Genomic DNA, 17,803 nt, shown 5'->3' on the forward strand with positions numbered 1-17,803 from the left:
TTGGAAAAAAGTCCTGGAAGTACACACTGTTCCCCAATAAAGTCCTGTTCCCCTTTAAAAAAAAATCCACAAGTTTAGATGGATGAGAAGGTGGAGAGGCATGCTTAGGTTTGAGATAGTTGAGGAAAGGGTTGAGCTTGGCCTGGGAGAGAAACTGAAAACGATAAGGGATGAGGAAAAAGAAATTTTACGACATTTGATGTACTTTGTGTGTATTCTTCCTTCAGTACCTGCTCGAGAGTGTGAGGTACAGATTTACTTTCAATACTTTTTCTCTTTGAGTGTGATTCTGTAGAACCAGATCACAAGGCAGCTGAGCCTTACAAAGGATACATATGACTGCAGTCAGAGGCGGTACTGGGGTTAGGTGCCCTGGAATCAGCAGCCGTGCATTTGAATCCCGATCCCAGTTCTTTTCTGCTCTGTGCCCAGGGGAGCATTACTTTACTTCTCTGTGCTTCATTTTCCCATCCATGAAAAGGAGATAACAGTACCTTCTGCACTGGATTGTTGGGAGGATCATGTGAGATAATACAGATAAAGTCAGTGCTTGACACTGGAAGACGCTCAGATGTTATTAACAAAACAAATCTACAGAGGGTGCCCAAAAAATGTATACACATTCTAAGCAAGGAAAACTGTACTAAAATTGTGATACTCAATATATACCAAAACAAAAGATGAATTCAAGTCACGTTTGACTTCTGCAATTACAAGAGGTATTCAAAAGTGGTTACCATCAACGTCCAGACATTTCCGATTACGATGAACTACTGCTTGAGGCTGACCCAAGTGTCCACTTGTATACATTTTTTTTTGGGCACCTCGGGTATATATAATCTCCCACCTGCTTAAACAAAAGAAATAAGCCTTTCGCGGCTCACCGGTCCTAAACTTCTTGGCGAGGCATCCACAAAACCTGGTCTGCCTACTCTGCCTTTGCAGGCGCAGCTCTCACCTACCCTCAGGTGGCAGCCACGGCAGGAGCAGCTCTCTGCACCGCTGGACGGTGACCCAGACTCCCTCGCCCCCTCTCGCCTTCGCGGGCGCCCTCCGCCAGGACAGGCTTCCCTTTCGCTCCCCGCGTCTCCCGCACTGGGAACTTCTACGCGAGCTTTCCTCCCTCCTGTTGCACTGTAATCGTTTAAAGGGTCTGATTCGCCCGCACATCATAGATGCTCAAAGTGGCCGTAAAGGAAAACGCTGTACCTTCTCTCACAAATACAAAACTGGGGGCTCTGGGGGTGAGGGAAGATGGGTCGGTAGGAAATGTTCTTTCACCAAAGCAACGGTGCCACAGGTGCCCGGGCCGCCACGTCGCCGGGGGTGGGGGCGGGGCTTCCCGGCCAGGACCCCGCCGCTCCCCGCAGGCCGGCAGCCTCGCCGAGGCCGCCCGCGGTCATATGACATTCCCCCGCCACCCGCCCCGGGCGCACCGCTGGGGGCGGGTCCCCGCCCACCCCCGCGAGCGGAGGCGCCGGAGCCGGCGCGGTGAATTGTGGGCAGAGGGGCGGGGGTTGGGAAGATGGCGGCTCCCAGCCTCCTCAACTGGAGGCGGGTTTCCTCCTTCACCGGGCCCGTCCCCCGCGCCCGGCACGGACACCGGGCCGTGGCCATCCGGGAGCTGATGATCATCTTTGGTGGGGGCAACGAGGGCATCGCGGACGAGCTGCACGTCTACAACACCGGTAGGCGCGGCGGCGGCTCCTCGGCCCCGCCTGTGGGAGCCGCGGAGGGGGAGGGGAGGCGAAGCCGCGGCCGCGGCCCTGACAGCTGTCACTGCCCTGCCTGCCGCCTCCGGCCGGCGGCGGGGTGGCGGCTCGGCCGAGCGGCCCCGGTCCTGAGGTGTGCCAGGCGGCCGCTCCGTCTCCCCGGTACCCGCAGGGCAGCACCGGCCCCCAGCGGGCGGTCCCGAACCCCTCCCCGCCCCAGCCCGGGCGGACGTAGGCGAAAGACTGTTTCTAACCGTCTGGGCCTCTTTCCGAAGTCTCGCTCACTCCGGAGCCCGGGGCGCGGGGCTCGGGGCTCGGCGCTCCCTCTCCTGTCAAAACCCCAAACCAACCCCAAACTGCAGCTCCTCCGGCCTTTCCCGTCTTTGCTTCCTCTGGAGGGAGAGAATCTAGGCGGGGCGGGGTGAGGTGGGAAAAACGAGAGGCCTTCTGGCACTTTCACCCCAAATACAGCCCCGGCTCTGGCAGGTGGCAGTCAAGATTTCTGCTCCGTTGGTAGCCTTCTTAACTCGCGGGGAAGCGGTTCGCGGGGGAGGCCCGCGTTGGTTGGGTGTGTGCACCGCTCAGAAAGCGGCTGTCAGCTCGCGCCCCGCTGCACATCGCAAGTGCCCCCGCCCGGGGAGGCCCTACTTTTGAGTGCCCCCGTGGAGCAGGAAGGAGGTTGGAATATCATATTTCCCACTTGTAAATGCCCTACCTATCGTGAGAAAGCGGTTCCCTTGGTATAAGGATAATTACTGCATTTTGGGTCTGTGCCATGATCAGTAACTTTTCTTTGACCCATCCACTTAATCATAATGGTCATTTAAAAGTTAATAAACTACTGGAGTAGGAGAATTTTTATTTTTTCACCTTCTCCTCCTCCTAGCACCCCGGAATATAAAGTTAAAAAGTTATTGGACAATTTGATGCAGTGCAAAACCCTGGCTCTGGAATAAGTTCGACCTGGTTTGAATTTTGCTCTGCCAGTTGCTCATGATCAGCGCTCAAGTTACCAAACCAAAGTGTCAGATTTTTTCACTTGCAAGATGGAGAGGATGATATTCATCAAGCAGGGTTTTTGTGAGAATTAAATGTTACAGATCAGGGTTTTTCTATAACAGCACTATAGACATTTGAATCGGAGAATTATTTGTTGTAGTGGGCTGCACTGTACCCTGTAAGATGTGTGGCAGCATCCCTAGCCTCTACCCACTAGTGCCCAGTAGCACCCTCTCCCTCCAATTATGACAACTAAGAATTTTTAGTTTGCCTCTGGGGGCAGGAGCAGAATCATCCCCAGTTAAGAACCACTGATATATATCAGTGCTACATATAAACTACATACTCATAGTTTGTGATAACTGTTTATTATAATTGCTTTTCATTTTATTTTGGCAACCAGTTACAAATCAGTGGTTCCTACCAGCTGTTAGAGGAGACATCCCTCCAGGCTGTGCTGCCCATGGATTTGTCTGTGATGGTACCAGAATATTAGTATTTGGGGGAATGGTTGAATATGGAAGATACAGCAATGAGTTATATGAGTTACAAGTAAGTGACTTTCAAATTTATTATTTCAGTCTGTAGCTTTAATAATGATATTACTCATAATTCTTCGAAAGATTGCAAAATCATTAACATACTTAAATTTGTGAGATTCACCTTTTATAGCTTTGAAGAAATTGTTTCCACTTCACTAAAAAGCCAGTTTCTAATGTGAGGCTTTTCCCAATACCCAGTGCAACATTTGTAACATTAAGATATCTGTTACTTATCATCAGTTGTACATGTTAAGTCTTTAGGCTTTCCTATTTTGGTGCAGTAGTTCAAGGTTGGCCCAGCAACGGAAGCACCCAGAGTGCTGATGAAAACATAGATAGAGGGCTGGCGAAAACATAGATCGCTGGGTCCTGCCTCCAGAGTTTCTGAATCAGTATTATCTAGTGGGGCCTCACTATTTGCATTCTTACCACGTTCCCACCTGTTGCTGGTCCCCAGACAATACTTTGAAAACCTCTGCCTTAGTTATAGAAATTGTTACCCTCATGCTAATAGTCATATTTTTTTCTGGTAGTGCATACAAAAGAGGGGTAACAGTTTCACATATCCTTTCTAAATTTGACTCACTACTAAACCAGACTCAGAGCCCTCTGTGACCGCCCTAATTGACTTTTATTCCTGAACTGTGCATATGTTCCCTGGGCCGTGATCATGAGGGCATCTGGTAATTGGAAGAGGTAGGTGGATGATACCTATTTACAAGCAACTCATCTCACAGATAGTTTTAGATAAAGAAATCATCCATGGACAGAGAATAAGTTTTGGAGTTTTGTTTGTTAAATGGTCTTTATGCTTATTTAAAGGTTAAAATATATACCATTCATAGATTACCTAATTTCAGAAAGTAGGAATACATAAATTACTTTTAATCTTAAAGCTATATATAATAATTTTTATTTGCAAAATATTTCAGGACTGTTAGTGTTTATTATTATAAGCTTAGTTTGCCATTGTGGAAAGTTGTGAATATGGAAGACTAGACTGAATTTCTATTGGAACATTTATTTTAAATTCTAGAAGTTATCTGCTTACTTGTCATTTGTCATACAAATAACTTATTGGAGTTTCTGATTGGATTCAGATTAAAAAGTATTGAGATGATGTTATACTATTAACAATATAGGAATGCTTTCCTGATTTTGTCTGGGTGTATTTATGCTCTTTTTTTAGGCAAGTCGTTGGTTATGGAAAAAAGTCAAACCCCATCCCCCTTCTTCTGGTTTACCTCCTTGTCCTCGGCTTGGACATAGCTTTTCTTTATATGGTAACAAATGCTATTTGTTTGGTGGCCTGGCAAATGAAAGTGAAGATTCCAACAATAATGTTCCCAGGTATGCTGACTCTTTTTTCAGACCAAATGCTTGTTTTACGATTTAGATTAAGAATATTTAATTTCTTCACCTTTAATTATTAAAAGGGATAAAACGTAGCCTTTTGCCTTTAAACTTAACAATGAACAAATGTGTGTGCATTTGTGTTTTCCTTAGTCCCTGGAGTATATCTGTTTTCAAAACTATGCCGTTTCTAATCAGAAATCCTTATTAAATTGATATTAATATGACTGCTTGTAGCAATATTTTTGTATCTAGTGAGCCACAATGTATTTTAATTATCATAAGTGAAAATGAAAAGTAACAAATGTTATTTTCAAATTAGGTTTCTCTGGGAATTTGGAGACAAAAATCTGAATATAAAAAGGCCATTATTTCCACTTTTCATGCAGGAAGCTGTTAGAGTGGTTTACAAAAGCAAATACTTTTTTGAACCAATACTCCCCTCCTTTTTCCAAACAGAATTAATCACTATCTCTTTTCTATTCACATAGTGTTTTGATCACTTTGTCATTATAACGCTCAGGATTTGAAGATTTAGAGTCCAAAAGGCTGTTTTCTGAATCACTGCTTACTATGTGTGTTCTTTAGTACCAGTAATCTAGGCTCGTTTTCCTTCACTGTGAAATGGGAGTGATTAAACACCTACCTTTCAGTGTCATTGTGATAGCTAAATAAAATCATTGGCATGATTTTTAAAGCACTTTCAAGTTGACATCCACATATAGTACAATAGTTATTATGACCGTGTAATGTATCTTTTTACCTATGTTAGATTAACGTCTTAGTTTGTTTTTTTTTGTTTTTCCCCCCCCAAACTTTAAAAAATAACATACACTAAAACATCATCGGAAATTTTGAAACTAGAGGAAATGAAAAAACATTTATCCCACCACACTAATCCATGTACTTTTACTTTTAGCACGCTTTTTTCATTTTTCCATTAAACAGATTTTTTAGGTAGAGACTCATAAAAATTCAAGAAATTAGAAAGTATATAAAGTTTTTTCTTATAGCATCACTGTCCCCTAACCTAGGCAAACATACATAATTCAGTTTGATGTGTATTTTTGGGGACCTTTTTCATTTAATACATTGTATTAGTCAGCCTTCCTTAGGTTATTATTGTATCTAACAGGCAAGCTTCTCAAGTTTACTACTTGAGGGTGCAAATAGATACATGCAATGCTTTTTAAAGCCTCTGATTAAAGCTAGTACAATTATTGCTGTTCACAGTACATTGGTCAAAGCAAGCCATAAGGCCAAGCCCTTAAGTCAATGATCCAGGGATGTATGTTCTACATACTAGGAGAGGAGAGTTGGGAGCGTTAATTTGATCCTATACAGACATGTATTCTCTGATAGAAGTGAGATCTTTCTTTTTGCTTTGTGACTTTGGGTTTGTTTGTTTTTTTCCTTTAGTGATATATCTTGGAGCTCTTTTCATGGCAGTAGACACAAATTGACCTTATTTTTTTTAAGGCTGAAAAGTAGTCTGAATTATGCAAATTATTTAACCTTTCCTCTACTGATGGACATTTAAATATTTTCTTTCTTTTTTTTTCTATTACAGTTTAAACACATGTATAAATATTTTTTAAGATTGACACTTATAAGTGGAATTGGGGGGGGGGTGTCAAAGGGTGTTTACGTTTAAGTTTGTTAGGTACTCCTGAATCAACCTCCAAAGAGACAGAGCCATTTATATTCCTAATAACAGTATATGATAGTGCCTACACCTTTGGCAATACTAGCTTGTCTTTCTCTTAGTTTTTGCCAAGCTAATAGGTGAATACAATTCGTGGATTTATTTTGACTCTTTTAAAACCTGGGAATGAGCTTGATTAACTGCTTATTGAACATTTGCCGTTCAATTTTTGAACTTTGTCTTATCCTTCTTCATTTTTCTTTTTTTAAAAATTGAAGTATAAATTATATACCATAAAATTCAACCCTTCTATATGTGCAATACAATGATTTTTAGTAAATTCACAGTGTTGTGTAACTGTCACCACAATCTAGTTTTAGAACATTTCCATTACTCCAAAATGAAACTTCCTATCCATTTGCAGTCAGTCCCTATTCCCATCCTGATCCCCAAGCAACCACTAATCTATTTTCTGTCTCCATAGATTAGCCTTTTCTGGACATTTCATATAAACGTGATTTTCTGCATTTATCTTCTTTCACTTAGCGTAATATTTTTGAGGTTCAACCATGTTGTAGCATGTATCAAATATTTCTTCCTTTTTATGGCTGAATAGTGCTCCATTGTATGTATATACTACATTTTGTTTATCCATTCATCAGTTGTTGGATATTTGGATTGTTTCTAGTTTTTTCGGCTTTTATGAATAATGCTGCTATAAACATTTGCATACAAGTCTTTGTATGGACTTGTATTGATTTCTTTTGATCAGAAACCTAGCAGAATTACTGGGTCATGTGGTAAATTTATGTTTAACTTATTAAGAACTACCAAACTGTTTCCCAAAGTGACTGTACCATTTTACATTCTTGCCAGCAATGTCTGAGGCTTCTAATTTCTCCACATCCTTACTAACAGTTGTTATTGTCTGTCTTTTTTTATTGTAGCAAAATAGTGGGTATAAGGTGGTACCTCATTGTGGTTTTAAATTGTATTTCCCTATTGACCAGTGATGTTGAGCATCTTTTCATGAGCTTTTTAGCCATTTGTATATCTCCTTTGGTGAAATTTCTATGCAAATCTTAATTGATTTTTAAATTGTTTGTATTCTAATTATTGAATTGTAAGAGTTCTTTATATATCCTGGATACAAGTTTGTTTTAATCAGAAATGTGATTTGCAAATATTTTCTTCCAATCTGTAGCTTGTCTTTTCATTTCCTTTTAATGGTTTCTTTTGAAACACAAAGTTTTTAATTTTGATAAGCCCAATTAATCAATTTTTTTCTTTTATGGATCATGCTTTTAATGTCATATTTAAGAATTCTACCTATCTAAAGGTTATGAAGATTTGTTCCTCTGTTTTCTTCTAAAAGTTTTATAGTGTTAGCTCTTACATTTATCTCTTTGATTCATTTTGTGTTAATTTTTATGACTGGGGTAAAGTAAATGTCGAAATACATCTTTTTACATGTGGATATCCAGTTGTCTTAGTACCATTTGTTGAAAAGACTAGCTTTGGCATCTTGTTTGCAAATCAATTGACCGACCCTAATTGTAAGGGTTTATTTCTGGACTCTTCTGTTCCATTGATCTATATGTCCAGCCTTATTCCAGTACCACATGTTAGCTTTGTAGTAAGTTTTGAAATTGGAAGATGTAAGTTCTCAAATTTTATTATTCTTTCTCAAGTGTATTTTGGCTACTTTGGGTGCTTTGCATTTATTTGTAAATTTTAGGATCAGTTAGCCAATCTCTGCAAAAAGTTCTGCAGGATTTTGATAGGGATTGTGTTGTATATATAGATCAATTTGTGGATAATTGCTGTCATTAACAGAGTCTTCCAGTCCATGAACATGGAAATGTCTCTCCATTTACTTAGATCTTTAATTTCTCTCAGCACTATTTTGAGGTTTTTCAATGTACAAGTTTTGATCTTATTTTGGTAAATTTATTCCTAATTTTTATTCTTTTTGATGACTGAGAATAGATTTGGTTTCTTAACTTCATTTTTGAATTGTTCACTACTAATATATAGAAATACAATTGGTCTCTGTATATTGATCTTGTATCGTGACTTTGTTGAATTCATTTATTATTTTTAATCATATTTTCATGGATTTCAGTTTTTATTATTGATTCTTAGGAGTCCTTTATATATCGCGTTTAATATGTTCCAAATATTTTTTCCAAGTCTTCTATTTGCCATTTTTGTTTTAAAGGGTTTTCATTTTTGTTTTATCAAGTTTTACAATATTTTCTGTTATGGCTTTTTGGTTTTGCATCTTGCTTAGGAAGACTCTCCTACACCAAAATTATAAAAATAACTGTTCTATATGTTCTTCTAGTACATTCACAGCTTTGTGTTTTGTTTAAAACATTAATACATTTGAAATGTATTTTTGTAACTGCTGTGAGGCTTTTAACTTTTATCTTCCTAATGGATTTCCAATTCTCCCACCATCATTTATTTATTAAATAATCCATTTTTTCCCTGTTCATTTGACGTCCCATCTCTGTCATATCTTTATTCTCTTATAAATGAGTCTTTTTCTAGGCTCTCCCTAGACTAGGGGTTACAAACTACACTCTGCGGGCCAAATTTCGCCTGCTGTCTGTTTTGTTTTGTTTTTTAAGTTTTTGTGTGTGTGTGTGTTTTGTTTTGTTTTGTTTTTTGAACAGGACTTTATTGGGGAACTGTGTACTTCCAGGACTTTTTTTTTTCCCCTGAAGTCAAGTTGTTGTCCTTTCAGTCTTAGTTGTGGAGGGCGCAGCTCAGCTCCAGGTCCAGTTGCCATTGCTAGTTGCAGGGGGCGCAGCCCACCATCACTTGTGGGAGTCAAACTGGCAACCTTGTGGTTGAGAGCCCACTGGCCCATGTGGGAATCGAACCGCCAGCCTTCCGAGTTAGGAGCACGGAGCTCCAACCACCTGAGCCACCGGGCCAGCCCCTTGCTGTCTGTTTTTGTTAATAAAGTTTTATTGAAACACAGCCATGCCCATTTATTTACATATTGTCTCTGGCTGCTTTCTATTAAAAGAGCACAGTTTACTAGTTGTGGCAGATTTTATGACCTGCAAAGCCTAAAATATTTATTATCTGGCCCTTTACAGAAAAAGTTTGTCAACTCATGTTCTAGATTCTATTCTGTTTCATTAATATATTTACCTTTCTATCATTAATTGTGATGTTTGCTATAGGTTTCTAGTATATGTCTTTGATCAGATTAAGGAAGTTTTCTTAAATTTCTAGTTTGCCACCTAGTTTTTTTCCTCTCTTGTTAACCAGAAAATGGATGTTGAGGTAGTTCTAATTCATTTCAGGTATAGAAATGAACCTACTGTTCTTTTCTTTAAACCATTAATTTTGTGCACATATTATTAGGTTCTGCAATATGAGCCACCTTTTTATTCCTAGTTAAACCCTACATTATTGTGTTGCCGTGTTGTTTCCATGCTTTGCTGAATTCACTTTGCTAACATTTATTTTAACTGTCTGTAGTCATGAGCGATTTTTGCCCTTACTGTCTTCATTTGGGAGAATGGGGTGCTATTATAATCTGATTTGAGTATCAGGATTATGTTACCCCTGGGAACATAATCAGGGCTATGTTCTGAGGTTGTGGGAAGTTCTCCATCTCTTATTATCCTTAAAAAACATTTCTTGAATAGTTAGTAGCAATTTTCCATACCTTTCTGGAATTAATAATCGGTTAAGGGGATGATGTTAGACTACCTTTTCAATATCTCCTATAGTTATTGATCTATTTAGATTTTCTAACTTTTCTTGAGTCATTTGGTAATTTGTGTCTTCCTTGAAAAATCACTCATTTCATCTAGATTTTTAAATTTATTGATAAAAATTATGACAATTCTCCATATATCTTTAATACCTCTGAATCTGTGGTTAACATCTTTTTTCTCATTCCAAAATGTATGTGGTTGTCTTTTCTTTTTTCTAATCAGACTTGCTAGTGGTTTGTTTTTTTATTGGCGTTTTCAAAGAACCATTTCTTTGTTTTATTAAAATATTTCTCATTTATTTTCTTTAACTCTATTCCATTTCTTTTTTCCCTTTTTCCTAGCTTCTTTTAAACTTCTATTAATAATAGTTTGAATGCTTTTTCTAACATTTTTTAAAACTTTTTCTCCCTTCTAATAATTTGATTATTAATTCATTTATTTTCAGTATTGTTTCCTAATAAATGCTGTATACTTTCCTCTGATTACGGCTTTGGCCATATTGCATGAGTTTTGATATATAGTGCTCTTATTGTCATTAATTTCTATTTTCTCTTTAATCCAAAAGTAATTGTGCATAATTTTTTAAAATTTCCACATGGAAATTTTGCTGATTTATTGTTGCTAAATTATTGGTGCTAATATTTACTTTTACTATATTGTGGTTAAAAGAAAAAAAGTTGACTATGGGGTTTCTCCTTTCTGGAGATTGACTTTATGGTCTGTTTCACAGTCAATTTTATGATTATGCCATAGGTGTTCATGAAGATTGTGAGTTCTTGACTGGGTACAAGGTTCTTTATTAAATCACTGTTTTAAATTATTATTCAAAGTTTTGGGTTTTTTTGGGTGGGGACTAGGTTATATCAACTTCTGAATATTTTAAAGTCTGCTAGTGTGATTGTGAATTTGTGTTTTGTTTCTTGTATATCTAATTTCCAACCTGTGTGTATTATTTTGTTGTAGACTTTATCTTTTGTAAATAAGACTAGCAATTAATCAGTATGAACTGGTATAGCATACTGGCTGGCGTCTGTTCAAATCTGTTTAAGTCTGTGCCATATCAGTTGTTAAATAGTTTAATATAATCCTTGCTGTTAATAGCTTATAGCTGGATTCATAGTTCTTTTATTTTGTTTCCCCTGCATCCCCCCTGCCCCCAAGAGACTTTGTTTTATAATAGGGAAGTTTTTCCCTGCCCTTTTATTTTATGTCTTCTGTTTACTCTGCTTGTTGTTGCTACCCCCTACCCTGCCCCACTTTTCCTGCCTTTACTAGATATTTTTAAATGAGGGCAAACATTTGTATGTGTATGTTTGTCTATATATCTACGTATCTGCATGTGTATACATATACATTTATATAATTTTTATTTCCTGTTCTGGGAATTGTTACTTTATATCCTTTTATCTATGTCTGTTGTGTGATTTGGTCATTATCTTGATTTTGTAGGAGCTCTTTATATTAAGAAATTTAATCTTTTTCTGTAATGTGTACCAAATTTGCTTTCACAGTTTATCATTTTTCTTTTGACATTATTTATAGTGTTGTTGTTTTTCTAATCATCTTATTAGTTGCTTTCCACAGGCTATGTTTTGCTTATTTTTCCTGCTGTTTACTTTTTCTTAATTTATTGTTTTTCTTTAATTCTTCCTCTCCTTTTCTTTTTTTTTAAGATTTTACTGGGGAAGGGGAACAGGACTTTATTGGGGAACAGTGTGTACTTCCAGGCCTTTTTTCCAAGTCCAGTTGTTGTCCTTTCAATCTTAGTTGTGGAGGGCACAGTTCAGCTCCAGGTCCAGTTGCCGTTTCTAGTTGCCGTTTCTAGTTGCCGTTTCTAGTTGCAGGGGGCCCAGCCCACCATCCCTTGCGGGAGTCAAGGAATCGAACTGGCAACCTTGTGGTTGAGAGCCCACTGGCCCATGTGGGAATCGAACCAGCAGCCTTCGGAGTTAGGAGCACGGAGCTCTAACCGCCTGAGCCACCGGGCTGGCCCCTTCCTCTCCTTTTAATGATTTGAAAGTTATACATGCTAATCCTGTGCTTCCTTATTGCTCAGAAATTATCACATACATTTGGGAATAGATTATTATCTTTACCTTTAGGGTTTTTTTTTTTTTTTGCTTACGTCCTTTTTCCATATGTTCGCATAGTCTTGAATCTTATCCCGTATTACAATAATGTTAAGAAATTAATTTTTTCATTAGTCTTTCTTAGTGATTATTTAGATGACCAAGATCATCAACATCAATTTAAATGTAATTATAAAATACTGCTTTCTTTGCATTACCATTTCTCTTAGTCAGTGTATTCTTTCTTGAAATTCCTTTTATTTTTCCTGATTGATGTCTAGAATCACTTTTCCCCAAAACAATTATATGGCTAAACTTTGAAGTTTTATGTATCCTCAAATGTTTTAATTTTGCCCTCATACTTGAGTAATAATTTGATAGGAAATAGGTTTCTAAAAAAGTCATTTTGCTCAAAACATTGGAAACATCCATGTCACTGTTGAGAAATTTAACGCCAGTTTCTAGAATTAAAAAGCTATGTGGAACATTGTTACAACATTGTAGAGTGAAATTTTAAAAAGAAAGAAAACTTCCAAAGCAGCATTTGTAGCCTCATTTATACATGTGTGGGTATGTATCAAGCAGGCGGTCTTACCAATCATTGTCAATAGTGATTTTTCTGGTTATCACATACTATGTAATAAATTGCCCCAAAAGTTAGTGACAAGTGATGCCCCAAAAATTAGTGACAAAAAGATTGCCCCAAAAGTTAGTGACAAGATGAAAAGTGACAACCATTTCATTATTTATGCTCATGGATTCTGTCATTAGGAATTCATAGAGGATACAGGAGTGAAGATTAGGCCCTCAAATGGGAAGGCGGGAATCGTCACTTCTGTGTCTGGTGCCTCAACTGAGACGGCTGAAGGATGGACTCAGCTGGGACAGTCATCCTATGTGTCTACATTTGGCCTCTCTAAATGGTGGTTTTTGTGGTAGTTGGATTTACACTGAGGTGCAGGATTCCAAGAGCAAGTGTTCCATAGGGAAGTTGCATTGACCTTCTGTGACCGAGCCTTAGAAATCACGTAGTGTCACTTCATCATACTGTAATAGTTAAAGCAATCACAAGCCTGCCCAGAACCAAGGGGTGGGGACATAGACCCTACCTCCTGGTGGGAAGAGTGTCAGAGAATTTGCGGCTCTTTTGAAAACATCACTGTTGTTGTCATAGACAAGAGTATTGTCTAACTGGCGGCAGAAATTTTTTAGATCTCTTCTGTTTACTACTTTATTCCCAGAAAAGTGCCTGGTACACAGCAGTGTTTGATAAATATGTGTTGAATGAAAGAGTATGGGGTTTCTGCTCTCCTAATGCCTTTCTATACTATATGAGTTTTTCACAGTAAGCATATGTTATCTTTATAGATAGAAACAAAAAGCAAATGAAAGGTACATATTATGTTAATGTTTTTAATTTCTGGTATGATATTCTAGGTATTTAAATGATTTCTATGAGCTGGAGCTACAGCATGGTTCTGGTGTTGTGGGTTGGAGCATTCCAGTGACGAAAGGGATTGTGCCTTCTCCACGAGAATCCCACACAGCTGTTATATATTGCAAAAAAGATTCTGGAAGTCCTAAAATGTATGTTTTTGGTGGAATGTGTGGTTCTCGCCTGGATGATCTATGGCAACTTGACTTAGGTAAGCTTAACTTGATTCAGGTTCAGGAACTGGTTATGATTGATAAAGGCATATATAAAAATTGCTTTGAAAAATATTTTTGAGTACAGTATTTATTGAGTTGCACTTAGATTTATAACTAGCAGTTGTAGCCATCTCCGGGGCAGCTAGGGTGTGATGTGAACAGTGGATGATCAATGAGGTTAAACAAATGATTGTTTGATTTATGATACTAACTCTCCTGTTCTCCCTGTAAGTAGGGCCGCCAAATTTCCTGGTTTGCCTGGGAATGCTTATTGTATGTACCATGTAATTATCAATAGTGCCCCGTTTCACTCTGTAAAGTGTCCCAGTTGGGGAGGATCAAATTTATATGGTTACTCCATGTACAGGAAGTATAGCATTAGTAATGTTATTGCTGGTCAGTGGAAAACCTTTGGGTAGCTCTTTTTAAAGAGATCCTAGGAATGAATGACTGGGGAGTAGGCGCACCTTTCACTTTTGACTGTCTTCTACACAATGTACCCTTACTTAAAACGTTAATATGCCTGATCTGGCCTCCGTTCAAAATCGGTGGTACCCTAAATATACCTCATCATTGTAATTACTAACATTTAAGTGTAAATAATTTCTGTGACTGGCAATTCATGTCAGCTGGAAATGCTTATTTTAAAATAAAATTCAAGTAACAATTTGAAACATGTTTGCTTTATTTTAGTAAGTCCTTTCTAACATTCTGCCAGTTCATGTAATTTGCTGTTATTAGATCAAGTTGCTAATGTACTTATTTTTACTTTTAGAAACTATGTCATGGTCAAAACCAGAAACTAAAGGGACAGTGCCACTTCCACGAAGCCTTCACACAGCCAGTGTTATAGGAAACAAGTATGGTGTTTCTTTGTTTTTTGGTTTGTTTGTTTGTTTTTTAACCAACTTAAGAAAGATACACTAAAAAAGTGTGATGCTACTAGTTTCTTGGAAATATATTACTGAATTTAATAATGTTTGTGCTTACTGCAGCTAAAATAACATGCCTATGGAGGCTAAAATACTTAATGTGCTGTTTTCTTATCATGCTGCCCCCTTACACTTCTTACGTTCCTTACAATGCCTTGCACAGAGTAGGTATTACTTAAGTTTAAGGCAGAGTGTTGTCAAACTGATTGGTTCTGTATAGACAGGTTTGACACACCCAACTCACTGTTTCTTTTTACATATTTTACATATTTTTGGTAGTGCTTGATTTGATATGTATACTCAATGATTATACTTTTGATGGAGTTATGGTTAGACTACAGACTCTAACCAGATTGCTTGAATTCAAGTCTCAGCTTTGCTACTTGTCCTTTGACCTGGGGCAAGGAAACTTAATCTGTCTGTACCTCAATTTCCTAAACTATAAAATGTAGATAATAATAAATTCTATTTCACAAGGTTGTAATGAGGATTAAATGGATTAATACATAGAAAATGCTTCAAACAGTTCCTGGTACATAGAGAGCACTTCTTAATGGTTTGTTATTACTATCATCAACAAGGTCCCTTATTTGTGGAACACCGGGCCAGGATTGCATATTATTTCCTGGTATAGGGACTTTACCTTAAAAGTAATGTTTTAGGAAACAACTAGTTGTAATTTAGAACCTCATCAGTTCTTTTTGAAAAACAGACATAAACAAAATAGACATTTTTAAAACAGAAGAACCCTTTTATAATATATAGCTTTTCATTGGAACTCTAATATATAAAATAGATAAAAATAGAGCTTCTCTGGTTGGCTTGAGGTCAATTCTGCCTGATGAGCTTTTCTCCTTTAGTAGCAATTAGGCATGTCTCAAGAACCCCTAGGGCCTTGAGGAACATGGTTTAAAGTTTTTTATTGCAGTGATATCAGTGGCCAAAGTTATATGAAACCAATCCTCTTTGGTTACTATATGCATACAATTCTAAATTTGACTTTGAATGTCATAGATCATTTGAATATCTTTCTGACTGAGATACCCTTCGTATGTTACGTACAATATTGATTTTCAAATATATTATAATTGAAATATTTCCCACTTTAAATAATTTGCCAGAGAGAAATAATTTGATTCTTTATTGCTTCGTAAAATTGTGAACTCTTGAAAGACTACATTATTCATTATCTTATTCCCATTACCTTGACAGTGATAAGCGAGTGAATAGTTCTGTAGCTTGGCATTAACAAATAAGAAATTTAAAGTCTATTCTTAGAATTTTAATCTAAAAAATAAAATTAAAGCTTTAGAAAAAATGTCAGCTACTTTATGTTCTTTTTCGTTGCTGTTCAGGATGTATATTTTTGGTGGATGGGTTCCACATAAGGGGGAAAATATTGAGACTGCACCGCATGATTGTGAATGGAGATGTACCAGTTCATTTTCTTACCTAAATCTGGGTGAGTCTTTTAAGAGTTACTTATTGAAGTACAATTTATTAATAAAAAGATTTTTGTTTTGTTGTTTAAGAATAATAGATTAATCATGGATATTTCTATCTTTTTAGATACAGCAGAGTGGACCACCCTAGTATCAGATTCTCAGGAAGATAAAAAAAATTCAAGACCAAGACCGAGAGCTGGACACTGCGCTGTTGCAGTTGGCACTCGATTATATTTTTGGAGTGGAAGAGATGGCTACAAAAAAGCACTGAACAGTCAAGTTTGCTGCAAGGATCTTTGGTATCTTGATACTGGTAGGTAAGAGTATTTAACAAATACAGTTTCTCCTTTAGGTAAATAAATATTCGAATAATGTCTGTCATTAAGAGACTTACTGCAAATGCCACTGCCTCACTTTCTCATAATTAAAAATGCATGGAAGAATTAATATACGTAGATACTTCCCACTTCAGGAGAGTTTCTTAATTTTCCTCTCCTTGAGTGTAGACCAGATTTAGTGACTCCCTTCCAAAGAATAGAGTATGGAAAGGGAAAAATAGTAGCTTTACAATAGAGAAACCTGGCAAACACCACCTTAGTCAAGTAATCAAGTTAATATCAAGTAATCAAGTGATAAGTCATGTTGATATCATTTGCCCCTGCCTCCCCTATCATATGTTAAGAGGAACCTTCACCTCTGTGGTACTCCTGCCAAAAATCTACAATCCCACTCTAACTATGAGAATGTATGAGACAAATCTTCAGAATATGTGAACATTCCACAGAATATGTGAACAGTACTCTTCAGATTTTAAAGGTGGTGAAAAACAAGGAAAGACTGAAAAATGGTCACAAATTGGAGGAGACATAAGGAGATACCATGAGTAAATTTGCAAGGTGGAACCCTACATTGGATCCTGGAACAAAAAATACATTAATTGAAAACTGAATATTCTGTAGTTCAGTTAATAGTATTACTCTGATGTTAATTTTTTAGTTTTCACAAAAGTGTTAGCATTGGGGAAACTGAGTAAATGGTATATGGGAACTCTTTTTGGCAATTTTTCTGTAAATCTAAAATTATTCCAAAATAAAAAGATTTTTTTTTTTAAAGATTTTATTGGGGAAGGGGAACAGGACTTTATTGGGGAACAGTGTGTACTTCCAGGACTTTTTTCCAAGTCAAGTTGTCCTTTCAGTCTTAGTTGTGGAGGGCACAGCTCAGCTCCAGGTACAGTTGCCATTGCTAGTTGCAGGGGGCGCAGCCCACCATTCCTTGCGGGAGTCGAGGAATCGAACCCGCAGCCTTGTGGTTGAGAGGATGCGCTCCAACCAACTGAGCCATCTGGGAGCTCAGCGGCAGCTCAGCTCAAGGTGCCCTGTTCAATTTTAGTGGCAGGGGTCGCTGCCCACCATCCCTTGCGGGACTCAAGGAATTGAACTGGCAACCTTGTGGTTGAGAGCCCACTGGCCCATGTGGGAATCAAACCGGCAGCCTTCGGAGTTAGGAGCATGGAGCTCTAACTGCCTGAGCCACCGGGCCAGCCCCAAAAGATATATTTTTAAGTATTACAACACCAAAAAATTTTAAAATATGGAACTCACATACATTTTTCAGTAAATATTTATTGACTGACAACTGTGCACCAGGAATTGTTCCAAGTGCTAAGAATACAGCAGTGAACAAGACTGTTAATGTTCCTGCTGTCAGAGA

At 37.9% G+C, this 17,803-nt stretch overlaps 1 protein-coding gene across 1 annotated transcript in view; it reads left to right on the top strand.

The window, feature by feature from the left end:
• Positions 1-1,314: 1,314 nt before the first annotated feature.
• Positions 1,315-17,803, top strand: part of HCFC2 (host cell factor C2) — a 38,545-nt gene continuing 22,056 nt past the window's right edge. The window contains exons 1-7 of the mRNA XM_019728477.2: positions 1,315-1,688; positions 3,115-3,263; positions 4,443-4,603; positions 13,501-13,709; positions 14,489-14,573; positions 16,001-16,107; positions 16,215-16,403. Coding sequence (XP_019584036.1) covers positions 1,526-1,688; positions 3,115-3,263; positions 4,443-4,603; positions 13,501-13,709; positions 14,489-14,573; positions 16,001-16,107; positions 16,215-16,403 — 1,063 coding nt within the window. The 5' untranslated portion in view covers positions 1,315-1,525. The remainder of the gene's footprint in view (positions 1,689-3,114; positions 3,264-4,442; positions 4,604-13,500; positions 13,710-14,488; positions 14,574-16,000; positions 16,108-16,214; positions 16,404-17,803) is intronic.

The sequence above is a fragment of the Rhinolophus sinicus genome, linkage group LG02 (assembly GCF_036562045.2).
Source record: "Rhinolophus sinicus isolate RSC01 linkage group LG02, ASM3656204v1, whole genome shotgun sequence".
Lineage (NCBI taxonomy): Eukaryota > Metazoa > Chordata > Mammalia > Chiroptera > Rhinolophidae > Rhinolophus > Rhinolophus sinicus.